We start from the raw sequence: 27886 nt of genomic DNA, 5'->3' as shown, positions 1-27886 counted from the left end.
CAAGGCAAACCAACGACGACAACGCGCAACGTCGTCACCGAGGGCCGTGCGCATCTTCGCCGGAGAAGATGCACATCCTTTCGGGAGTCGCCGTACAGCCTTGTGGGGCTTTTCTGCCAACTGATAAGACGCCACGCAAAAACCTGTTCGAGTGGTACCACGCACGCCTGTACCATGCACACACATTCGGAGGCTGCCGGCTTTTTGGACGCTTCGCCACATGTTCTCAGCGATCCGGTGCCTTTCAGTATATGTTTGTCTTTCGTGACATGACAGACAGAAAGCGTCAGAGGTCAATGTGGGTTTTCTATGACCTCCGATTGGTCTGCGGAATGATGCTTCTACCTACCGTGCGGCGAATTTCATGTGTTCGATTTTATGTTTTGAGTTTTTTGTTTATTTCTACTCAACCCTATAGCATTGCTGTCATTCCATTTGAGTATGTTATTTATTAATTTTTTGTATTTACTGTTTATAGTAGTTTTTTTTTATATTTTCAGCACTTTTTTCTAGTAGTTGTACACAATGAAAAAACGCTTAGTGGAAGAAACATCACTGTTAACTGTAACATATTATATAACTGGAACATAATTAAAGAAATGGAAAATAGTGTTCAAAAACCGAATACTATACACTTCGGTACTATACAAGCTATATAAATTTTAAAAAAACATTAAGGATGATATAATCAGCTTTAAAAACATCATCCTAATCTCGAAACATCAGAAGCGTTTCTTCTACCACAAAATCATGAACAAACTAATGCAGAAATGCATCCCACTGAACTGCAACACGTGCTACTTAACGTCTTCTCCAGACTTCAATAAATGACTCTTTACTTAGTATTGACTCCATTACATGCAGCGCCTCCTACCGTTGCCTACCAGTGTTTACGTCTTCAAACAATTACTCTCTACTTAGTTGTACTCTTGTTTGTCCAACAGCTACTCTTCGCACCATAGCACCCCAGCGGCTCATCAATATTCAAGGCTTCTGCTCACGATCGCCAGAACACCATTTAGCACCCACATTGTGATGGGTCGGTGGGTGGAGGTTTGTTACCGGTTACATTAGAACAGCTCCACCGATCCAACGCTCGATGCACCATTCGCACGAACCGTACGGAATACTAATTTGTGCCGAGTGTTGCTGGAAGCGTGAAGCATCCCCCACGGCGGCGGACATAATTGACGAGCATTGGTGAATAAATCAATCCGGTGCGCTCGGATGCTCGATTGAAAGTGAATCTAAGGATCGGAATTGCATCCGTTAGAACGGTACGCATATTGCAAATGGATCTTTTCGTGGAATGTTACGATATTGTAGGTCCTATGATGGATTATCAATATTGGATCTGACGAATTATGTACAGTAAAGTTCTGTGACGTGTAATTCATATGCGATCGAATATTTGCTCACAAAATTATGAAAAAATTGTATAGTTCCAATCAAGAGATTATGGAAAAGAATATAGCAAGGAAAAAGAGTATAAACTCAATCTTGTACAAAATGTATTAACAATATTTGTAATCCGTTTAATATTTGTTAAACACAGTTTTTATACATTTTCAAGCAATTATAATAGTCCTGGTGTGAAGCTTTGTATATGTTATGCTTAGTATATGTTTTAATACTCAAATGAGTTCCATATTTTATCAGGTAAGTTGAATGCAAATAATATTTTTTTCGCCCAAACTGGCCAAGCCATATAACTGTAAATAACCTTTTAAAATATATGAAAACATTGCCAATAGAATAACCAATAAAATTTATTGAAATCGCATGAAAGTAGAGGGCTGAAAAAAATCAACTAAACTAAAGTGAACTAAGGGTAGAAACGTACAAAGAGTCAGTCATGTCATGTCATGTGAGAGAACTTCAGGAAGAACTATTTTGGTTCATTATTCATTTACTTTTTTCCGTTGGTTTTTTCATCTTATAGAACTCTGTACAACATTCTTATCTTCAACTTTGTCAGTGCCAATATCTGCATTTTCCCGAAAATCAACTTAAAGTTTTGTACTTTTAAGTACGTGCATCTTTTTATCCTACTTTGACTGTTCACGAGTACAAGGTTATAAATGTTGTTAGGAAATTCAGTTATTTAGCTTCCAAAGAGTCCACCAAAGTGTACAAAAAGTGATTCCACAATTGAAACGTTACTTATCTCCTGATGTCTACTCTTAAATTTTCTTAATTCTGTGCAAGATTTACCAGCTTTCCAACCGTTTACTGTAATTTTATTATTGTAACAACAATTAGTGACCCAAATTTTCCTATTTCGCATCATTTTCATAGTTTTTCATCATAAAACACCAGCCACAACCCGTATGCTACTCCATGCACAATAAACCAATAACCAAGCAGGTATGTTAAAAAACCCGAACAACCTGACCCATCCACGAACGTGCGTTACACGTTCGGGAACCAATCTTTAATCACACAAATTAGGGAAGCTTCATCTGATTGATTGCACGTAAATGTACACCATCTCTCATCGATGCCGAAAGTGATGGCGGCCTTCAAAGTTAGCCGGCGTCGTGTGATGATTGATGCGGGTTAATGATTGACTCCTCGATTCGCAAATTACCAACAAACACACTTGTATTCCGCCGGGGGCACACCGGCCAGAAAGCCATTCCGTAAACCTTGCATGCCAACCAAATGGGTTGGCAGCGGTGCCATTTTTAGCGCAAATCCTCTTCAAATATTCTCGCAATGGTATGCGAACCTTGCTTCTGCTGGAATGAATAATTGAAATTGACAACGACCGATCATTTATACCGCACAAGCTATCCCGCCCGGAATGCGTATGCCTGCTGGGACATGCTTGTACTAGGTGCTACCCATCATGAAATTTTACCAGTTTAAACCAATACCCAGCCCTCGTGTGGTTTGCAATGCGTTCCACTTCATTCACCACAGTCCGAAAGTGAAAGTGCCTTCTGAGAAGAAATAGCGCACTTTTTACTAGCCTGCATCGCAGCCAGGACTCGGACAGGTTCGATCTATACACATCGGGACCAAGAAGGCGTATTTTTGTCCTCCATTTTCTTACGCAACGACCGCCTCCGCATCGATCGCAAAACGTGAAATCCTTCTTTGTGTGATCGTGTTCACGGAGAACTGTCATTTATTAATGCGATCATAAAAGGCTTTCACTGTATTAACAATGGCTACTGTATACCTTCAGCCCGATTGTTTGACCTTTTTTGCAACCTCAAATCTTGAAACCATAAAAAATTTACCATAGACATGCTACTTTTACGATTTGTTTCTTATAGTCTAATATGTCTTTAAATCTAATCGAAATGCCTCGATTGATATGAAAACCTATCAACTGAACACAAAAAATTAGACCTTCATTGCTGTGATTTTATTAATACTTTAAAGTAAACTCGATTTTAACTGCAAAATTATGCCATGCTCAAAAACCTTCGTTGCCACTCTATTACATCATCAATAGCTTTGCAAAAAAGCTATATAAACAATTGGTTTTCTTACCTCTGCTACCTTCGAGTGCCTCACACAGATATCCGTCACTTCCTTGATTTTGGTTGAAATCGGAAACCTTCACATTGACCAAGGGCTTGGGAAAATAAGTAACCCACAAAAGTATCCAATTCCTTGGGATCCGAGGCTGCGAAGATCACACCAGAACCAGCACCACTCGAACACTACGGCGCCGCAACTACAGCGGGTCAGCGGAGTTTTAATTAAATCTATTCCTCATACGATCGGGACCTGTATGGTTTACAGGCTTCTCTGCTCGTTGTACTTGCGGTTCAAAACGTTTCAAAACGATGTCGGAAGTTGATTTCTCTCTTGACGGTTTAATGTTTATGGATTATGACAAATCCAAAAACAATACACCACTGATTGTGGCATCAAAGTAAATAGAGCATCAACAAAAACACAAAGACCGTGAAGCTTTAGCGGATTGAAAACAATTAAAGTTGATCATTTGGCTGATTATCATGATTCCTATTTTTCAAACTTCATATTGGTAATTTATTTTGCAAAATATGGAAACCTAAGTAGGTTATGCTAAAGTGATTTTATTAACATAAATTTCAGGAACAGTGGTTTCGTTTCGTTTAATCAACATTTCGTTTGAATAAATCAATTAAAAATATAATTTATAAAATCATGATCACGGTTTCTTGAAAACAATTTATTAACACTTTATTTAAACACTAATCTATAAAATAGAATATGACCTGCAAAGCTACACAAACAATTCGCAATTCAAATACAAATTCAGCTTGTTTAATGCTCAATTCTACTATCAATTCGTAAGCCAGTGAAGAACTTTTTAGTACAGCATACGCTTCTTACGAACGATTTACCTTGTACTTCCGTAAGGGCACACGCAAGGAAAAATGGTAAACGCAATGAAAGCCAGTAATCATTTTCCAATCACAAAACATCACCCTGCGAGCGTGATGCATTGATCATGAATCACCCAACCACCCATCTAGACGCGACGGCAAACCTTATGATTATGCACCGGTGTGTCTTCCATTCAACTGGTGGCCAGATTTGGTATGTTCTATCGATTTTTCCTCCTGTTACTATCGGCTCGATTGGCCCTGACGCTGGCAGCCCGGTGTAGTAACGGGTGTGCGGACTAGATGCAACAAGCGTGGCCTGCCGAACGTCTCCTTTAGGCACCATCTATCGCTCGGCATACAATCTATTATCAAAACTCGATTCGCCTCGCCATTTTACTGGCGCCCGTTTTCGGTCGGGCACGATGGTCGTGCACAATGCAAGGTTTTCATTTTTATTTTGCCGAAGGCCGGCGGACACCAAAGTGGTGGCTTTGAAACAGTTACTCCCTTCCCTGCTTTCTTACAGTGTGTATCCTCCTGTCCGGGTACGGTGCTCCGCGAGTGTGGTTTTGATGTAACCTCCTCCCCCGAGCGGTAACAATAGGTAACAACAATCAAAACGGGCAGAAGCGTCTACGGGTACATTCCACCCCACACCTTCAGCCAAACGTTGTTTTATTCGCTAAAGTTTCAAACCAAGGCAAAAGCCATGAACATTTGCTTATCAAACGAAACGCGTATGTGTGCAAATCGATTTATGCTCACGCATTGTAGCTTCATTATTTGCTACAGTGCATCCAAACTCGTGCTTACATTTTTCGAAGATAGAGCAGTGCTTAACATTTTTATTGAGGAAAAGCGTCAAACGGAACGAACGAACAAAACCCCGTGTAGACTAAGTATCTGGTAAGTGTTGCACATTAGTAGAGCACTTTGTTCCCCACTGGTGCACACCGATCGTGCAGTTCCGGACACGGTTTTCTTGTTCACAGTTCGGGAAAATGCATACTAGAGGTAGGAAAATGATTCGCGATGAACCATTTAGCCAGATCGGATGAGAAATCTCTCAACTGGCTCTGCTGTCGACTTGAAAGCTGTTGTTCAGTGAACTAGGAAATTGTGAACAATGACAAAATTGAAGTGCAATTGCAATTCTTAAAGAATTCATATTTATTCCATATGGCAATCTTTAATAAAACTAAAGAACATCGTATTAACTAGCCAAATAGTTTTTACAACCTATTCGTCAATTTGGATAGCGTAACAATAAAATATACCCATCTGAGACATCTGACACAAAACTCAACAAATCGACCAAAATGGCACGAACTAAAATGTTTTGATATTCTCATATTATGTCTTTACATCAAAGCAAATTAATAAATCAACAGTACGGCAAGAGACTCAAATATTAACATAAGAATTCAACCATGACTGAAAAAAATTAAGTCAAATTTAATAAGTAATATATTGTATGTTGCATTGTAATATACTTTTTAATCCTAAAATTAAGCGTTATCTGCAAAGTAACGATAGATATACGAGGTATTGGAGAGCTCTACGGTACAATCTGCTTGACATGGAGTTCTTCTTCTTCTTCTTATATTTATTGAGGCACTGCCCTCTACGTTTAAGGAGTTTCCACCTCCTTTGTATTTCAGGGTTTTTGGGAATTTTCACATAATATAGATCAGAGGAAAATTTATGCAGAAAAGGAACAAATATGGTTAAAAAGAGATTTTTATTAAAAGTAGTTTACAAGACATATTACATTAATTATGAGACTATACCGCATATTTTTTCGTCATTTAATAATATGGCTATAATTTCAGTATGACGATATAATCTTGGATTTGAAAAACAATCTATCAAATGACATTTCCATTATTTCGAACTATTTGTGAATGAAATTTCCAGCCTTTGCTCGCTTTACTGTTTTCACCAATTCTATAAGCATTACGAGTTACCGTCACACCAAAAGGATAAAAATCATCGATTACCGACGAACGGGCACGACATTTGGTTCCTCTGGGAATGGACCGCTACACCTTTATGCAATCGCGAAAATTCAACACCGACCGCAACCGTTCCTTCTGTTGCGCAACAGCGCGCGCCTGCAGTAATGCGGGTTTTGTGCATGCAACAAAAAAATGCATCCCACACGCGACCGCTGACGTCAGTGGGTACAAAGTGCATCCGGTGCCGGGAACGACAGCTTTTTACGCGCCTCTCTCGATGCATCATCGCAATTTGATTGTTCCAAACCAAATGTAAGTCAAAGAGAAAGAGACCAATAGAGCGCCTGAATGACATAAGAATAAGGATCATTTAGCCCACAATTGCTTCAGATAACTCGTCCTCGCTTACATTACATTATCGTGATGGCATTTATGAAACTGATGCGTAATGAGCTTTCTTTTCATTATAAATAAATTATACAATCAGGACAGGATTTTCGCGATGCAGATTTTCCACACGAGAAAGTTTCAAACACATTCTCAATCAAACCCGAGTTGAAGTGTTTTATTTTACACGACTTTTTTCCCTTTTTCCACATCTTATTAATAGGATCGCATCACAACGACAACCACAATTACGTGTAAGGCTTGTAGATCAAATTCAAAAGGTTTCTCCTAATGACTTTCACTTTAAGCACCGGATGGTGTGATGGAAGGTTCATTTTGCTAAGTGCGGACAAGGCGTCACTGAAAGAATAATTTGCATAGATTACAGACGTCCAGCAACATTGAAGTGATGATTTGGATGTCTTTGGCGGCGATAAACGTCGATAAATAATTATCTTAACAAACGCACAGTAATGGCATGAAGAAGCAGCAGCAGGAACCCAAAGGTTAAAGAACTCACGGACTTTCTTTGACGTAAGGAACTTCAGACAATTACGTTAGATTAAGTTTGCTATAAATCAGTAACGACTTTAATTTGCACTTTCAATAAAAGATCATGCATACAATAAAACACACAACAATGCAAAATCCGTTATCAAAACTATGCTCCCGATAACAACTAACGCATACGCAACAACGAAAATTACATCACATCCGACTGATTATAAAAGCTACCGGAACAGCAGGCGCCAAAAATTTAATTAATATCCATCAAACCATCCGATCGCATCAAACAAGGCGCCTTCAAAATAGTAATTACCGACACGTTTAAGAGTGATTCCGCCAGCGCATTTCGGTGCTGCGACCATCCGCAGTGAAACTGCATCACACTGGACCGTGGGAAAATAAGGTACCAAAGCAGACAAGTACAAAATAAAACCGAAAAGAAACAAATGCACCCAATGACGGTACTAAAATATGTAACGTATTTGCATTTCATCCTTTTGGATCGTTGTGTTTTTGTTTTGATCTGAAAAAAAACGAAACTTAACGAAAGAAATAAAAAACCAAAGGCAAGGGAAGTGCTGTGCTGCTACACAGGGTCATCATAATCATCGTCCTCCCGCATTACAATGCACTTCCGTTACATTTTCTTCTGCGACCCCGCCATCACCGCAATACCCTTCCTCAAAATGAAGGCCCTAAAGGCACAAGAAACACGAAGAGGTTTTGTTTGAAGTGTGGATAAATCGTCAAATTTGGAAATAATTTTCATTGCACAGTGGTGAATGGGAAACAAAGCGGTTTGCTCGGTCATGCCACCAACCCTACTATTCAAGAGACCCACCCACCATTGCACCAACTGGGAAGGAAAAACAAAACGTACACAAACACACTCTTTCAATTTTCGTTTCGTTCCGATTTTCGTTTCCTTCCATTTTTTTTGTTTTCTCCCCCGAACCGTTTGAAGGGTGCTTTAAAAATGGGTGGGAAAAAAGGTGCAAAACAATGCAAAACCTGCCGCTTGCAGCATCAACCCGCTTCCCAAGCGGAAAAGCATCATGGTGCAGACTAGGAAAAATGCTCCAAACCACCACCTAAACCCACGGATAGTGAAGAAAATATTGTTACATTTCCCACGGAACCACGACGGAACTGAACCGAGTACCACTTACTTTCAGGTTGCTTGGTAGGGATGAAATGAATACGGGAGCAGCCATCACTAGCCGCAGAGACCAATACTGTAATCATCAGCTAGCTATTATTGGCACAGCACGTTCACTTTGTGAGTGCGCGTGTAACGGGTACTTACATGTTGCAGTGTCTCAATACAAATTCGCACAACGGTCAGCCTTCTCACCTTTCGTAGAGAATCGCTTTTAAAACGACACAATGTAACCCAAATCGAAGGGAGATTGAGTTTTTAAGTGATGTTTATTGGATTATTTCTTTCGTGCCGTATCAGTCTCGTACGATGCAGTTCCCAAAAACCCTCGAAATTGATCATATGTTTTGCTTGTTATTGCATCTCGATATCATGTTCCATAGTTGTCGCCGGCCAGTCACCCCAATTGAGACACTTGACCCATATTTTCCCAATTTAAAGCAAAAAGTGTCCCAAAATCCGGCCTCTAAGCAAAGATTTTTCTGCCCCAAAATAAACCAGAAAGAGACGAACGAGAATAGACTTCCCGCCACCCAACTGATACCCAAATTTGCACTCCATCTATACGCCATACGCAGCACACGAGTGATCGCTGCAACATGAGCAAGCAATCAAAACAAAATCCTCTACTTACCGAGACAGCACGGCATTGCATAACGCAGCGTCAAACCGTACCGCAGCCCAAGCGACCACGAAAGCTATGACCTGTAAAATTGTTGTTGTTGTCACCCGAAAATAAAAAAAAAACACGCCCCACATGAACAACCGCAACCAACCACAGAAAAACCGCAACCGAGCAGACTGCAAAAGGTAACCAATCATGGTTGATGCGATGAAAGGTTCCCTTCTCGCTCGGAGGGCGAGCGATGTGATAAAAGTGGATGAGACGGTGGTGAACCAAACAGAATGGCCGCGTGCAGCTAGGACCTTTTGTCGTGGAAAGCGGTGAGTCGGTTGAAGTTTCCTAATTAGTGCACCTACTTAATCGGCTCCATTATGGTGCAAAAACAAGTGTACACCTTGTGCTGATACGGTGGCAACTGGAGCGATTGACAGTAAGCGATTATAAGAGAGAGAGATTGTTTTAAGACGGTGCAGGTGGCCTGAATGAGGTTTAAAAAAGAAATCCACCAAAACAGCAATCATCAAAATCATAGCAAAAGAGACCAAAATACATTCCGAACAAACATAGATACCTGTCATGCCGATTCCTTTTTGGGTTATTGATTTTCGAGAGTTACTTTGGGAATTTATGTTACATGTTGTTTGTAAAATTAATGGTTGTTTTGTGTTGTTCATTTGTTCATTTTACAGTTTGATTAACATTAATGAGGAGCTCAATTGAGTTAGTTTTTAATCGAGATATCTTCTATTTGTGAGCGTATTTTTCTATATGAATTATTATTTTTCTCACCTGCTTATTAATTCGTGAATCTAATCACTAAAAAAGGTCAACAGCTTGAACGCTACTAAATTTCATTTTTTAATTTTCTTGATAACTCGGATCGGCCAGATAGCAATTTAAAGAAACAATACCCGAGTTAAGCAGCAATTTTATTTCATCTTTTCTAGGTTCTTTTACATCCGCGCTTCAAGTTAAGACTGAGCATTGTCATATCGTCGAATAACTTTATCATGGCTTGCCTTCCCTATGATCTTCTTGTTGTATCAGCTCGTAATAAACCACTCTTTGTTGGTCCCACCAAGCACCATGATAATCCGACCATGAATATTCAATATACTATTGTTTGAATAATTTGACTGTCGGAGATGCGTCTTGACCGAATCATGTCGGAAAAATGTTGGAGAACGTATAGGTAACGTTCTTCAACATTTTTCCGACATGATTCGGGAGATTCACTTTGCAGCGGCAACAACAAATTGATGCAAAAAAACGATTCATTTTTGTCGTTCAATTTCGCTGTTCACACATAAACAAGCCAGCGTTCGTCGCCTGTTGGCTTCATTTTATAAGATACCTAGCTTATAAGATTCCACCTTCCGGATTATTCTCAAACGATGGCACAGTTACTTTGAACGTCGTCAAGAGTTCATACTGGGTATGTGATGGACCAACATAGAATCTAGACTTTAAATCCTCAATGCTTGTAGATAGCTTTTCCTTTGTTTTATTATTTTAATAATGAGGCATAACTTCTTGCTCATAGGAAATTCTAGTAATTACTTGCAACTAGCTTCACACTTAGTAAATAAAGCTAAATAAGCACGCATATTGGTGTAGTAGTGGCGTAGTGGTAATATTTCTTTAATGTACTATTTAACTAAACGAACACTCATTTCATATTCATTAGAATTATTAAATCGTAAAATATTCATCCAAACTTTTAAAATGTAATACAGCAGCTGGTAAACGGAGTTTAAAATCATGTCGCCGCAGTTAATTTACCAATGTAGCTTGTGCACCCTTCAAAATATTTCATCTTCAGAGTTAGCAACTTAACATGCAACTATGCATGTTGATGTCATTTTCTTTTTAACGAAAGCTTCAACCAAACACGCAGCCCTATCTACCACACGCATACTTTATTAAAACTTCTTCCCACAATCAACCTACCCGTAGAGTACACCTAGCCACCACTTAATTCTTCCCACAAGCTCCCGTTTCATAGCTCCCTAATTCCAAACAAAACAAAAAGTAAAGAAGAAGCACCAGCAGTTGGAAAAACTTTCCGAAAATTTTCACCAAGTGAAACAGAAATAGGGTTACCTGGTGTTTCGTTGCGCTCTAAAAATTTCGCGTGATGCCACCACTCGTCTCTAGTCTTAAGGTTTTTTTTGTTTTGTTTCTGTTTTCGGTCTTTTGGCAATGATGACGGCATACTTGGAGAAAAAAAACCTATCTTTTGGCCGCATCAATGTGTCTCGTGTCGCTGAGACAAAATTATTCACCTTCTGGAGTACACCAAACAGTATATTACGGGACGGAGCCACTAAAGGGATGAGCTCCAGTCCATTTGGTTGATGTTGGGCTATAGGGTTGTTTTATTTTACTTTGTTTTATTTCGTGACAAAAGGGAGCAAATGTTACGTAAGCAATATTACAGCGTGATGAATGCATGTTTTTTATTATCCCTCGGAATGGTCGTGTCAACAGGTCTTGCGATCATCCCAATCGACAGCATAATGATATAACAAAAGATGTTTTGGACCAGTTTTTTTAAGCAGCACTACAGGAAATGCCAATGCTTTAAGGCAGTAAAAGTTAATTTAAACACAAATTTAATCACATACATTAAACTCTGACAGCAACGTTCTCAGAGCAATTACTCTGCTATGATCGTTATGGCACTTTGAAGTGTAAAAAAAATGACACCAGACGCTCCCCGTTTTGGAGATGCCTCGGGAATAGTTGATCAAATGTTTGACACATTGATTAAGTTCCATTCGTTCCATTGCCAGACCGGATCACAATCGGTGCGGTTTGCCTTAACCTTGCCATGATCGCGATCGTAAATTTTGGACCCGATGGTCGCGCGTCGCAGATGATCGACCGGTTGCATAACTCACTCCGTCCGGTATTCGACTGCAGTAGCAGCAGCACAATGCAGCACCGTCTCGAATGCGCCGAAGGTAACCGACCCCGACTCAACGTCTGCTGTACTGTGGGAAGCTCAAGAGAGAGAATAATCCCCAATCGAGACACGTTGAGCTGTGCTCCATTCCATATCGATCGAATATGAATGCACCTTGCTTTGTTAAAGTTCAGGAGAAAAAAGTGGTAACAGAAGCAAACGAGTGAATTAAATGATGGTCAAGAGGGATGTGATAGACGAGCAAATGATAGCATGTAATTTTTGGAACCTTATATTGTAGCCAACGATCTGGGTAGCTTGTAACATGAAAATCACCACAGTAAATGTCTCATTTCAATCGCAATAAATGTTAATGATGTAAAAAAAATTAATGACGTTTCCCGAGGACAAACAAATGATTGAAATTGGCATAAAAATCATGAAAAACAGAGCTAAGCCTTTAAATCATTTGCAATTTAAATCATAATTTCGTAGTGTAATCAAATTTTAAACTCGGTTTGTAGAATTATTAATGATTATTGAAATTGCGGATTTTTTTTCTGAAATCAACCAAGATCATAAAAGAAAATTATTTATACTGGTTGATTATGTTGCTAAATCAACGAATTTGTTAATAAAATAAAGATAAAAAATTAACCAATGGGAATTAAGTTCAACTACTATGCCATATAAGAAAAATAAACAGATACAAAAAAAAACAATGTAATACCCTTCTCAGCATTTACTAAACTATACATCACTTCCAAAAAAATATTACTTTGTTACATTTAGGATTATTTTCGTTTTTATTATTTGTTATAACAAATTTGATTTGGAATCCTCAACACTAAGGAAAAATACATGGAAAATAGATGGCAAATTGGAAACAATAACACCACACCAAACCACCCCAACAATTAAAATGCATCAACAAACGGACCTTAACGAGACAAAAGATCACTCGTTGCCACTTGTTCACCTCAACACAGTGCAGCACCCACCGTGAGCCTCTCGGCTCCAGGATAGACCAGCCAGCTAATCTCTAATTCAATTTCACGCTACCGTTAAAAAGCTGACCATGAGGCCAAACCCATGGATAGACGGAGAGGATAGACGCTGCCATCTATTATTAGGCTGCTGCTAAGTTCGTGAGTCGCAGACCGCCTTGGGTCGCCTCCAAGTCAAACGGTAGAGTTGCACGATGACCTCCAAAAAAACATCCGAAAAAATAATAATAAGCCCGAGAGACTTAGCCTACTGATGTTCCGCTGCATTCCGCTTCCCGCCGACATTGTGACCACGAAAGAAATGGCCACAGACGGACTAACGCAGGCGCCGGTAGACGATAGACGAAAAATTTGAATGACCGGTTACGCCATTTCACCACGTCGTCCCGACCGTACCCCAGTCACTTTTCGAACCTTTGGTGGCTGACCTTTAGGGGAATCCGTAGCCACGTTTTGGGAGGGTTTTCCCATCGTCTGTTAACGTTAGTGCTGCAAGAAGAATGCTGCTGGCGAGTCGTGAATTGATCGTAACAACCCTAACCTTTCGCACTCCCTTGCACTCGATCAACCGAAGAAGGTTTTCAATTGGAATTTTATTTGTTTAAAGTTGTCATCGATGGTTGAATTTCTTGGATATTTTTGTTGTTTTGCTTTTGCATGAGAAATTTTGCAATTGATAGCCCAAAGTAGAACAAATACCATAGCTAAGTGAAATATAATGAGACGTATCATGATCCAGCTGTAAAGAGCGAGTAGCGTTGATTTTAAATCACAGTTTTAAATCACAATATTTACAGCAGCTTAAAGTGGCAAAGACTGTTATAAACAAGCTCATAAAAATCTCTTGGAGGCTCGTTCGAGAGCAAACCACTTGGAAGCAGTTTTGAACGCGTAAGGACGATCGTGGAGCGTCTACAATGGCGAGCTCTATGATAAGTACGATGATTTTTGTTTTTGTGAAAAGATGATAGATTTATTAGCAAATCGAAGAGATGTCGGAAAAAGTTAACTTCCTTTCGTGATATGAATTAGACTTGCAAGGCTCTGGTAGGATGGTCATGTCATTAGAATGATACCAGGGACATAGGAAGCGAGGTAAATCCAAATTAGGATGGAGAAAGGTCAGAACAATGGATTAGCAGACTATCACATTCTACCTTGAACACTCCAGCAGCACACCAAAACCACGAAGCTCTAGTTTAATTTACAATTTCAACAATAAAAAAGAAAAATAGATAACAAATCAAACATTAATGAATAAATCATTCTTATCCACTTTACGTGCAGTTATGTTTAATGGTAGTGGAGCTTGTTCAATATATTACACGAAACTTGCAGATACATTTAGTTCAAGTAGTTAGTAAAATACAAATCGGAAATTTTTGAAAGCATATGACATAAACAAAAAAACATCACATTTCATTTAAAAGAAATCAACGATAATTTTAAATACAATAAAACAGTAAAACAAAACACCTAACCACATCATCATCGTGCGCGCCGCATCACTAATAGCATACCGACCTACCTCAACGCAACAAAGCCCGAAGAGAACGCTCCATTCAAGCACACTGGCCAACCCTCCACCGTACCAGTCCGATGACAAATCGACCGAAGTTGTGTGCCCATTTTCCGCACATGCAATTTCCACACCGCACACACACACACACTTTCCCGCCCGCAGGTGAACAGGTGGCCATCGGCCACTTTGCTACACGGCGCCAAACGGTCGTCGTTTGTCGTGAAGCTACGGAACAAACATACAGAAAAAAACACCACCACGTGCTGCGGCAAAACCGCGCGCTGAGACCTCTCCGGTGAGACGTGTGTTTATTTGACTTTGACCGAATTAATAAAACATCATCAGCGCCATTCGTTTATTATTACTGATGATGTGCATCTTTTCTTTGCCGCAAGTACGTTTTGCTCTTTCGTTTGCCTCTTTCGCTGGTGGCACTTGTGCCGTTTTTCCTTGGCCATTTTCTCGTACGGCACACGCTTCACACGTCCGGTACAGGGCATGGGACGCGCACAGGTATTTCTGCGTTTGATCGTATGCATGACACCACGGGAGAAGAGAGTCGGCATATTTCTATTTATTGTATTTCTTCACCCCGTGCCGTAGCGGTAGGGAGCGTTTCAGGGCACACGCTGGACACCTTTCTTTAAAGTTTGCTTTGTAATGTACAACGTGACGTTATGACGGCGTGACGATAGTTCTCCCACCCAAGAGCTTACGATGGGTTAAAAATGACCATGGCGTTGATCATGTCATTTGATTCCCAATGCAGAGTACGCTTATTGGAGAAGCGACCCAATCATGTAAGCGTAAAATCGAACCAACATTACTTCAGCACTAATCGGAGTGCACACGCAAGCACGTTAGAAATGGTTCGCGTGGAACGACCTTCAATGATGTCATACTAATAATTGTACATTAATAATATGGCTGTACTGATGATCAATCTTCAACCATGCTTATCGGAACAATAGCCTCCAAATCGACTAGGTGCGACTGTGTGATAATGACGATGATTTCGAAAAATATTTGTGTTTTGTTATTATTAAGATTAAAATTAAAAATATATTGCATAATATCTTGAAACATGGGTTTTTTTCTTTCCTTCGTTAGCCTTACTCGTTTAGCTAACAGTCAAACTACCCCGCATAAGATAGCGTCGATCAAAATGACAACAAACTATGTTTAAAGTGCACCAATATGTGTGCAATACCTTCCAGGAAGGTCAGCTTCAGGATACTATGAACTGGATGAAAGAGAAACACTGACCCATCCACACCTAAGCTCGCTGCAATGATCGGTGGATGTACTCAGCGATGCATGGCGACGTGTGAACTAGCTGGGATGTTGTCGCACCGTGATGTAAGGGTTTATGGGTTGAAGTTCAATTTCGTGGTGTACCGCATCGGTATCCACTAATTGGTATCACCGCACGGTATAGCCGCGCTGACAGGATTTTCTACAGCATGTAGAGATTTAACGTGATGTACCAGCGTGTCTCCGCGCTTTTATACCACAATTTGTTTATCCGCATAGTGTGTCGATAGGAATTTCAATTGAATTGAAGCAATAATGTATTAAATTGTCAAACATAATTATTGCAACAAAAGCACTGTTCGGTATACAACCAAAATGGATTTTTTATTCAACAAATTCGTAAAAAAAAAACTCAACAACCGCATCGAATATGTTTTAAATTGCAGCGATTAGCAAAGATGATTTTTCAAGCATTGTCATGCCAGCTTGAAGTGAAAAAAAAGAACCAATAAAGAGGGTTTCGTTGATTGCTGTAAACGATTTAACGATAGCAAATAAGCTGCTCGGAAGAGCCATAAACGCTTCTTAAGGTGGCTTACGAACCCATAAACCATAAGCAGAAGGAGATTTTCTTTTGCACCGTATGAGGTGAAGAAAATGTCTCTTAATCTATTTCGTTCGGTTGTGCCGTACATAACACCAACCACAACATCAATGGAAACCGTTGAAGCTAACCAAACAGATGATTTAAACCCACATTCATTCAACCTTTCCATCCAGCATCCCCGTCGTAACTGGTGTGCCGGTGTGCCAGTCTGAAGAAGCGCCAACATAATTATGCTTCATTCGAGTGTCGAGTGAGGCTAGATGTAGAAAGAAAGAGAGAGAAAGACAGGGCACGCGAAGACCTACCACTTGAATGAAGCACCACCGATGGACCTACATTTTCCTAGCCAGCTTCACGCCAAAGCTATTTACTGCCAACTCCCGGGCTGGATACTTTCGGCGGACCATCCCGCGCATACCAACCCCAAAAAGGACGCTATAAATCGTTAAGCACTTCGACCGGCCACCAACAACTTCGCTCGGGGTTTTTGGTTCCCAGGTGGCTCGTACCTGCATTCCGTAAGTGTCGGCCGAAAACTCGTTACAAGCACGGTTTTAACATACGCGTGAGCGATGCATTCCTCCCCCTTACTGTACGTGCGCAAGCTACTAAATTCGGAATGTTTACAACGCTACGTGGTGGCCCGAAAGCAAATGGTGAGTAATGATAATTTGACAAGGTTTCGAACACTAAACGCACAACAGGCATGATTGCGCCTCCAGGCACTGAGATCGCGATTGAAACGCTTATTTTTGGGTGATTGTTCAGCTACGCTCTGAACTTGGGCGAGACATTAGTTTTGCGTGAATATTAGCATATCATGTAGATGAAATTATTTATTTTATTTTATTTATTTTTTATTTTATTTAATAATTAGAAAAAAACAACATGATTAGTTCTATTGATACACATTCCACGCCTATTCCAGAATAATAAATAATTATTTTAGTTGAATCGAACGCTCATCATTAATGTTGATAAAAGAGTCAAAGGTTGAGATAAAAGATTTAAATTTTTGGCTACATATGAAAGGTAATAAAAAACTTAAAATTAAATAGATAATTGATAAATGGCCAATCCAATGTACAATTCATTGTAAAGCTGCTAATCCTAACTAATAATACAATAAATCAGCTTAAAATAGGTCAGAAATTCAGAAAATGTATTGAATTTATTAATATATAAATTCAATTTATTTTTCATTTATTTTCAAATCAATTCAAGAATAGAGAAACAGCTTTTAAAGTGGTTCTGTGAAAAAATTAAACAATATTTTTGTACCTAAATCGTAGTAAAAAAAATCTAGTAACTAAAACTTTTCTAAAGTAGAACAATCAAATAATGCATACCAAACTACACTATCAATTTGTTAACTATTGTTTGAAAACATTTTTTATTCACTCGTCCAATCTCTCAAGCCACCTGCATCCTTTCAATCGATAGCTCATAATTGTGGGTTCATCGCATAACTTCACAGAGTAGCGCAAATGTACCAATGCATTATTTACACATTTTACTGCCGCATAAGCATGGATGACTGTTGGAATGCGATCGCGCACATGCCGGCTGTTTTTTTTTGCAATCGAAAACACAACTTATGCGCGCATGAACATGTGCTGCCGAACCCCCGAAATTAACCCTCCCAGCCCCACCTTCCCTTCCACACCCCACGCCACCTGCCGCGGCAATACAAAAAGAAACGGGCGTCATCAACAAGTGGGCGGTTCGGGAGGGGTTGTTTGATTGAAAATATTTCACCCAAGTGCTTACCCCGTTTATCCTGCCGCCTAGACGGACGCCTTGGAATTACGCACGGCAGACCTTGGAAATGAGTTTTTTGGCACAGGTCAATCGTTCACCGAAATTGTGGCGGGTAGTGGAGCTCGATCACGATCCAGCTGCCGGCCCCAGAGTGGGTCAGCATATGCACGCCTTTCTTACTTTCCTTCGCACACTGCCGCCGCAACCCTCGGCACACGGTTTCAACAACCGGCAAGCGACTACCCGAGGCCTCTGTTGCAATTAAAATAGCACTTGTTGTTTCGTTGTTTCAGCTTAATCAGCTTAATGGACTAGGAGAGATGCTGCCCGTTGTACGGGTTTACGTGCTTATGGTAAGGATTATATCGAGAGTTTACGAACTGAGCGAACGATGAACTCGGAGAAGGCTATTCGAGATGGTAGAAAGCTAGATGAAGAAATACGGTTCAATCGCATATGTGGAATGATAACGATACCGCTTATATTCTAAGTACTCCGATCAATTTGTGGTGGGATCACAAAATGGAAATTATTATTTTACCAAAAGCCGTATAACACAAACGGAACAATCATGCAATACAAAAATCCCATTCCCATTTGGTTCCGTGAAATGAATTTGTAACACATTTTTGAAATCAATTTTCATGATGAGAAAGACAATGAATCATTATTTGAATTAAATATAGTTAAGAAATGGAATAAATTGAAATAAATAAACATAAATTAATGCTATGAATTCAAAGAAAAAACACTTCTATGAACTCTTTGATCTCCACCAATAGCTGCTGTTCCAATGAAATTTTCTGGCGCACACTAATTGGATTAATAAATGAATAACGACCAAAACAAAGAAAAATCAGTCCCATAAAGGATTACATCGACGTTTCAAACTGATTTCAACGGAAATCGGAAAATATATTACGTGTCTGAAACACTTCACAGTATTCCTTTTCACGAATTATTCAATCAAAAAATGGATGAAATTCAACTTTTTTCTCAAAAGTGTCCTCAACGTTATTCCCATTGGATTATTGTGCCCAATAAAACCATTATAAAGCTCATAAGTACATATTACGTACTCTTTAAACAAAAGTTTTTGTACATGCTTTAGCACACAACAATTTACCTCCAAACGGCTCAATCACCATTCGGTAGATGACATTTAGTGAACCAAAGACCAACTCGTACACTAAAGGTCCACACAAAAGCGACACATAAAATCGAGTACGAATTGGCATTTTAGCCCAACGGTGCTCATAATAATCCCCATCCGACACCGTAACCCTAATTGATTATGACCTTACGGTCTTTAAAGTGTGCTCTAAGTATTGGCACTCTTCCATTGGCCTTTTTGTTCCAAAAGCCGTAATATAGTAGTAGGTTTAACAGATTCCGCTCATTGTGGTAACTCATTTTAATAATCGCTTTTCGCAAACGATCCTATTATGGTCCCATATGTATTAAGCTATTTATAAGGAAATAAATTCAACGCAAACACAAATGAGACGATCCGTTAAAGCGAATATTTACGGAGTTGGTTGCCTTTTTTAAAGATAAATAACGTGATCGCACAGCCGTCTCGTACTCGCTCGCAAGCAGCCCGCTCAAATCTTAACAAAACACACGGGAGCCTATCTTTTAACATCATTATACCAACCACAGAACGGCACGCTCTTCGAGTCAATCTCCACGACGATTAATCAGTCATGCCAAAGTAAATCCTGATTACTTTTCACCGAGCAGCTAGAGTTCGCACTCTATCCCGACGCTCATTTAGTTTCGCGTGAAAATTCCACCGAGAAATGCTAACGCACACATCCCGTCCCTCCTTCTCTCTATCTCTCTCTCCCTCTCTATTTCTATCTTTCTCTTTCTTTGCTAATGTCGCAGGTCGTTCTTCGTCAACGCCGGAACGCGTATCGATTTTATCTAATCATCTCAAAACGAGTGCACCCTCAGGTGATATTCGGAACTTCCGACATGGCTTCCCGCTCCGACCACTAATCTCTTCGTCGGTCCCATTATGACACCAAAACGAAAAAGGTAGTTCGGTGGAAAAGCCCCGAACGCGTATCAGCATACTAGAGCGCCACAAAACCCGGTCTTATTATAAATCCATCATCAGCAACTAACCGACAACAACCGCCGGAGATGTAACAACCCGCCTTTCGCAGACTGGCAGAAGGAATTTCGATGCTCCAAATTTATCCACTCTGAAATTTTCTTCAAATGGAAGAATATTCACCTTACCACCTACTAACTATTCTTCAGGATCAATCAAGGGAAAAGCGAAACATTCCATTATCTTCTACCCGTGCACGAGATGCTTGAAGACAGATGCGGTGTTGACTACAGTAAAAGACGATTGGAGGCTAAAGATAGAAACAAAACACTTTTCACTCCTCTCATCCTAGCCTTCTATTTAGGCGGAAGCAACCACACTTCCGGAAATCCGGTATTGACGATACCACGTGATGCAAAACTTGTGGTCGTAAATTTTGAAAATCCACTCTACTCGCGTGGGAGAACATTTACACCCGCTTGCAAGATGGTCAGGTAAGGGTAGAACTCCCCATCTGGACCACAGTTCCATTACACGCAGGTGTGGACAGTTTTGTACCGAAACCATGATTTATGGAAGCCTTCCTAGTGAATGCACTGTTAAAGCGGGGATGGGATCCTTTTGAAGGTGATCCTTTCGGAAGAATTATCTGACGGTTATGGAGAAGCCAATGTAAACGATGGGGAACGATTTGCTCCTAAATCAGGATTTTAACTTGCCAAGGATTTGCACGGGGTGTTGAATATTCCGCGAAATGTGAAGCACCGGTTAACCAATTACATGGTCGCCGGCGGGAAAGCATTTGCTTTTACAGTGGTGATTTCAATCAGGGTTGTTTAGGGTGGTACGCTTACCGTCGTGCAGACAGATCTTTAATGTTTTATTGATTTATTTTATGTGATTGCTACGAGACCTTTTTTATTATTAATTTATGTTGTACTAAATTAAATGAATTGCTTCTAGAAAAGCAAGGAAGCTTTACAGGAGAAAAGTACCAACGGCAATTAATACAAGCAGAGGCTTAAAGGTTTAAAGAATAAAGAGAACTTCATTGAGAATTGAGAATTTTATTTTATTATTATGGGAAATGTAGGAAACGTTTCGCAATCAAGATAAGTTATAAGTGGGATTAATTATCAAACATTATGTTCTAAACTAAACACAATTATTTCAAAGTATTTGATTGTTTGTTGTCGAAGTTGTTGTCGAATACGAATGTTGTAAATAGTTGTCGTAAGAAGTCGGATCTGGGAATGAATTAAATTCATCATTTAACCAAGAACTCAAATGAATTTTAAGAAGCTTCCAAGTTGATGTCAATTTTCATATATTTTGGAATAATCATTTATGTTATGTAATCAAACTCAATTAGGTTTTTTGGTGATATTTCAAGATTTAAGATTTGAATGAAATTTAAGCATCATTTCCTCTCGAACGTTTGGCGATCGGCAATAACTAAAAGGATGAAAAAAGAGAGCTGCCATACAATTTCCCTTGTCCAATACTGATCGAATACCACGCTCAGCTCCATCCGTATCCCAATGTCACATTGCGGACCATCCAAGCCTTGGATCTTGGACATCCAAGTGTTATTGCACATCACTACACAAACGCAAGAGACAAGCCCAATCGTTCGGTGCGTCTGTTGGTATGAAAATGAGCAATATCGATATTTACATTCCATCGTCCGCGTGCCGGGCAACCGTTATCGTTTGTTCGACACAAGCAAACAAGTAAACGCACCTCCACGCGTGAGCCAACCGTATTCAAACCTCGAAAAACTAAGCCACCGAAAATTAGTCATTTTTCCATTACACACCACACATTGGGAACGGTCCAAAACAGCACGGGACCAGTGGTTGTCGTGGCAACCAACAGCAAAATCGAATGTTTGCAACAATCATCTCTTCCCTGCCGTGTGTTTTCTGATGGTGGCTGTGTCCGTTTTGTTTACACGGAAGTAACGGCCAGCAGAATACCATTCGTTCGGTTTGCAAATGGTCAATGTTTGACGAACGAATTGGAAGCAAAAATGTCGCCTGAACAAATTTCTCAAGCGTTTTACAAACACCACATTGAATCGCAATTTCGATCAAAGAAGCTGCCAGCTGGACGGTAGTTTTGATTTGATGCCGATGATAAAACATTGCACCCCCGCGAATCAATTTCATTCCGCTGACTTCCGTCAATGTTAAACACGGTAATGACAAGTCAAATATCTTATTTACTTTAGCGCCGCCGCCAATGGAAGCATTGCGCAATCGAAAAATAAGAACAAATCTATTGCCACCAGTTGGTACGGTGTTGAATTGAAACGTGACATTTGCTGAAATTTACATCTTATCAACATCAAATTATCACATTGATTCATATGCAAATGTTCGATCGTAAACAGCAACGGTTATTAACATTGCAAATTTCCATTGCAAAACGTTGTACCACAAATTTGTTCAAAATATGAACCAGCGTCCTTGAGATATTTTAAGTGTGTTTTAGTGTATTAAAAATCGCGTTCAAAGAAAACCATCCAATGTCACTCGATCGTGTGTCCATGAGATTCTTTCGCATCGTGTGAGGAAACGTAACTCCGAAATAGTTGTCACATCATGCGCCATCACGAACGTTCCCATGGTGGAAGGTGCAGCTTTCCAGATGATGGTGCCACAAAAGCTGACTTGTGTGAAATATGGCTGACGTCCCACTGGCTACAGACACACACAAACAGGCAAGCCATTTTCGGGGTTGAATGATACGCAATCAAAATCGCCAGCGCCACCAGCAACAGCACTTTGGCAATGAACTTGGATGATGCCCGGGCGAGGTGGGTTTTAAATTTTGTAAAGCTTTTTAATATGAACGCATCGATCTTGCGAGGGTCAGAGCTATTTTTGGTTGCCGCAAAAATGCCGCACTAAAGCATTGCGAGACACAGCTTGGAAATAGCCTGATATGTGGACAAATAAATAAAATACTGTATTTTTATTTTTATTTATCATGACTATGACGGCTTCTTGCCGTATTATCTTTTACTTTAATGAAAATAAGCTGAAAAGGTTGTCGTGATTCTGCTCATCAGAAGTTCTGCTTGCTGCAAAACTACAGGCTGTTTAATATTAACAATGATATCATAAAAATGACAACGTACCATCCTGCCCAGAAGTGAGGGAACATAGGAACCATACATGCTTAAATTGAGGTACAGCAAGTGCGATGGTGATCTATTCGTCATCACCACATTACAGACCCCTTATTGATCCTATAATAATAATAATAGACCAAAACCTCCGGTGATGTGCCTGCTCGAAGGCAACACCGAAACCTATGTCTAACATTCCATGTAGTGTCGTTAAAACACATTTCAAACTTAACAACCCGTGATGTAATGTTCCCCAATCAATCCCCTTGGCAGTAAAACAAGCATAGTACTCACGTAAGAAATGCACACCGTGCTCTTGCGGCCGAGCTTCATCTTCCGGATCAGCGTCTGATGTGGTGGGTGCTCCTCCCGATTGGCACCGTAGTACAGCTCCCAGCAGCTCGGTTTGTTCTGGTGCCATTCGAGCAGCATCTTCTCCTTATCACCGAACTGGCCGTTACGCGACTTGCCGAGGCTCTCCATCAGGATGATGCGCTCGAGCGTGATGTTGCGCTGCAGCTGGTTAAAATCACAGTGCGCCATGTGTGGCCCCCCGCTCCCACTATCACTCACACACTCACCCTTCGCCGAGCACCCATCCGGTGGGTCGGTTTTCAGCTTCACACGTGACCCACGCTTCACCCTATCACCCTCCACCGTATCATCTTCCGGCATACCAATACTGACACTTCGACATTCAACACTACGAGCACCACCACCGCGACTAGTTGACGTGACGAACGTCTTTCCAGCCTCACCGTCGTCACTGTCCGGCATATCGATGGCCACATTAGGATCCGTTCGCTCGCAGCCCCCGTACCGATTGCAGACCCGAATTTCATCACTGTTCAGGTAACGCTGCTGACAACAAAGTGAATGTAAACCACCGATTGATCCTGGTTGACCCTGTTGGCGCACTTCCTGGGCAAACGGATTCGGTGGGCTGCGTCGGTTGAGCACCAGTGCTGCGGCTGGTAATGCTGCCGGCGGACGTCCCTCGCATATGTCCGGTGGTAGCACTTGATAGTACGGTAACAGTGATTCCGAACCACAGGACGTTGGATACGGTACGGTTCGCTCCAGCAACTCGTAATCGTGCTCCAGACTTAGAATCGACCCGGAACGAGACCGATTGCGTTGCTCAACCGCATTCTGGACAGCAACCACCTTCGGCTCCCGGCTCATTCCCTTGCAGAACCGGCGGATTTCGTTCTCGTTCTTCTGGTTCATCGTCCGCAAGTACCCGTCCAGATCCGCCTTCAAGATGGCAATGTTCTTTTCCAGCTCCGTTTCGCTCGGTCCTGGATCCTTAACGAACGGATTACCGGAACTCGGTATCCTTGGAGCTGCTTGATCCTGTTGTTGCTGCTCCGTTCGCTGTTCCAGCAACGTGTTCAATTTGCCCCGTATCTGTTCTAGGATGTTGCGCGTATTATGGAACTCGAGATACTCTTCGTACTGAGACTTCTTCCGACTAGTGCCCTCTGTTGCGCCATCCGTTGCCTGATCGCGCATCGCATACATCTCACTCTCGGAGACCGAGGATAACGTGGGGCTCTCAAATCCAATCAGATTTTGACTGCTATGGTTCGCCATCCGGAATGATTCCAGATTGATATCCATCAGCGAGTCGTCCGTATCGAGTGGCCAAATTGGTCGCGGGATCTGTCCATCAGTGCCCTCCATAATGACGGACAACTGTTGCTGTTCCTGCTGTTCTTCAGACCGGTCCGGAACTTCACAACCTACGATGCAATTTTCTCCGCCACCTCCACTACTATCTACACCAATAGAGGAAGATGCATGCAATGGTTGCTGAGCGACAGACGCTCGCATCACACTTATCTGCACGGGAACAGCCGGAGACGCCAACGACGATGGGTAGTAGTATTGCTCCAATCCCCGTATATTGCGCTGCAATTCCGATAGCTCCTGATCATTCCCACCCCGCTTCTTATCACAGCTTGCACCAGACTTCACTGGCTCACTCACCGTCTGATTTGCAGACTTAACCGTGCTCGAACGTTTTAGGTCCCTGTCGTCTTCAAGGCGCTGGGTGCGTGGACAACGATCGATCGGTTCACAGTAGATGTGTTCATCCACCGAGGAGCCACCGGTCGAGTAGAGGTTGGTGCTGTAGTAACCCGACGAGCCACTCTTCTCGGTCGAGTAGTGTGAGGTAGAGTTCACGCGTTCACGGCTCGGTGGCTTCCCAACGACGACCTCGTCCATTGGTTCGCGGTGCACAATACTGGTGCGCGGATGCGTTGCCAACCGTCCCCGCTCACCGTCCGGTTGTCCTTTGTTGCCATGGAAATCAGTCGTCCGAGGTGCCACCGGGACCGCATCGTCCGGTTTAGTCTTTTTGTCCTCTTTGCGCGTATGTCGCGGGTGTCCAACTTTGCTAGCAGGATCGCTCTTCTTGATCACTTCGTCCTCAGCAAATGATTTTGCATTAGCACTGTGAAGGATAGACAAAATAAATAAATAAATATATATATAATAAAGTTCTTGAATTCTGAACTTAGGATAATAATAATAGGGTAAAAGAGCTTTTTTATAGGAATTTTTTTAATTGCTAGAAGGGAAGGACGTCCTTCGTCCGATAGTAAATGGATATGCAAAATATGATCAAACGATTCTTTACCCAGAATGCAATATTCACGTGGTGTACATAAATAGGCAGTGGCATACTAGTTTCCTTGGAACAATCTTCCGAATTTAGATCTATAATGTCTATTCAAGAAACCTACTTCAATCGCGACATAAAAGACATATTGCGTAAAATCAAATCAATTCAAAATTTTTCTTTCTTGTAGCATTATGATCATAATGAACCCCAAACGATGGAGAGAATCTAACTCATTAGATTAATAATGAATCAGCAAGTTCATCAGCTATGCTTACGTAGCGTTAAACTAGTAAAACCGGGCACCGGTTTAACTATGAGATTTCCCTTTCCTGCGAGCAGTACACCTTTTGTAGCTGTATTCATCATCGGCTGCAGTGACACCATTTCGTACCGGTCGTCCTGGAGAAGCCTACCGACTAGTCAATGAACCCTTGCGCATATGCAGAGCAATGCAGATTAGCCGCTCACTATCGAACAAGTCGTAAATGATTCGAATGCAATACAGGAGTGGCGAATGAGTGTCTGGTTACCGTCCGCTACTGCATGCCCATTTACCAGTTAGTTACTGTCAATGTTTGAATAAAGTAGCAAAAAAAAGTATCCCACTAGAGAAGGTGAAAGCCATCGTAGTAATCGATCGTGGTGCAAAAGTATATCTGTTTAGATGACCTCACAGAACGGACCTACCAAACCATTCCACCGCTGGTATCACCTTGTGATACACAGTTGCTAAATTTGCATTTTTTAGACACTATCTTAGGCCGCCCCAAACCAGTGCAGCATTGCGCAATCTGATGTTTAGCGCTGTACATGGTGAAGAAAGCAGCCGAACGGGGTTGGATGTCACGAAACGAAGGGGCGGCCAATACAAGGCCAATAAAAATAACTACCACGAATGTCATTGACTCTGCTGACAGATGCAGCTCTGGGAGAATGGACGTACAGCTTGTTCTATAACTGCCGCTAAGCAATGTTGAACCGAAATGTTGTTTCACAATGACCATCGGACAAAATGTGCATTGCAATAGAAAGAGAACTCGATCTATTATTTTTATTACACTATACGGCGTTCGGAATATGAGTGGACAACATGATGACATGAACTTTAATGCAGTTCGTTCCAGACCGTATGCATCATCCACATAAGATTATTTTATTCAGCATAGCCATGACTACGGAGTAATCATCAGCATGGATGATGACTGTATATTTAATTTGGCAACACAATTGAAGCGTGGTGGTATAACGATGACGATTCTCAGTCTCTTAGGAACTTGTATTTTGGTGAGGTTAGGTCTGTAGAATTTGTCAAAAGAGAGAGAATTTTCTATTCGAGCTACCTTATAGGTGCAGATGTTCGACCGGTTTGTCATTCGACGAGTGTTGGGACTTCCCATTTTGGATAATGCGAATTGCATGTGACCAAACAGAAACGGTCAGTTAATATAGAATGTTTGTGCGTCAACTGTTTGGGGCTAATTTTTTTATACACTAAATCTTTGCACTTATTGTTGGTGGAGCATATATTTTAAAACATTGGAACCCAAATTGAAAATCGGAATTGGACGAAGCAGCATCAAAACCTAGTTTGATGATCCGGTGTTATAAAATCAGCAACACTGACATTAATGCACAAAAATAGTGGTAAAAGATACCTTTTTAATTACATCACCTTTTTATCTGACAAAGAAAAAATAATGTTTTTTTTTACATTTTTTTTTAGGTCAAGGCTTTCTTGCCATTTAACCTAACCTATACTATACCTTCACTAACGAAAAAGAAAATCCTAACAGGTACGATGAAGACAAAAACTTCGAATTTAACCTTTCACACCTATCCAACAACATGTAGGTACATTGTTTCACAGTATCGAAGGGACAGCACATGACTTGTGGTGTTTCTTTCACCACCACGTTGTACTTTCACAAGTTTGCCACCTTCACTTACCTAACTCCTATCACTACCACGCTTCTATTCCATCAGCATATGCTGCAAGTTCTAAATGCAATTTCAGCACAACGAAAAAA

General features: G+C 40.9%; 1 protein-coding gene across 1 annotated transcript in view; it reads right to left on the bottom strand.

Annotated features, from left to right (window-relative positions):
* The window catches only part of LOC128713623 (uncharacterized), a 48894-nt gene that overhangs the window by 13128 nt on the left and 7880 nt on the right, over positions 1-27886 (bottom strand). The window contains exon 2 of the mRNA XM_053808485.1: positions 23522-25688. Coding sequence (XP_053664460.1) covers positions 23522-25688 — 2167 coding nt within the window. The remainder of the gene's footprint in view (positions 1-23521; positions 25689-27886) is intronic.

The sequence above is a fragment of the Anopheles marshallii genome, chromosome 3, assembly GCF_943734725.1.
Source record: "Anopheles marshallii chromosome 3, idAnoMarsDA_429_01, whole genome shotgun sequence".
NCBI classification, from domain to species: domain Eukaryota; kingdom Metazoa; phylum Arthropoda; class Insecta; order Diptera; family Culicidae; genus Anopheles; species Anopheles marshallii.
Note: the sequence above shows the minus strand (reverse complement) of the source record. Positions and strands in the feature narration are given on the sequence as shown.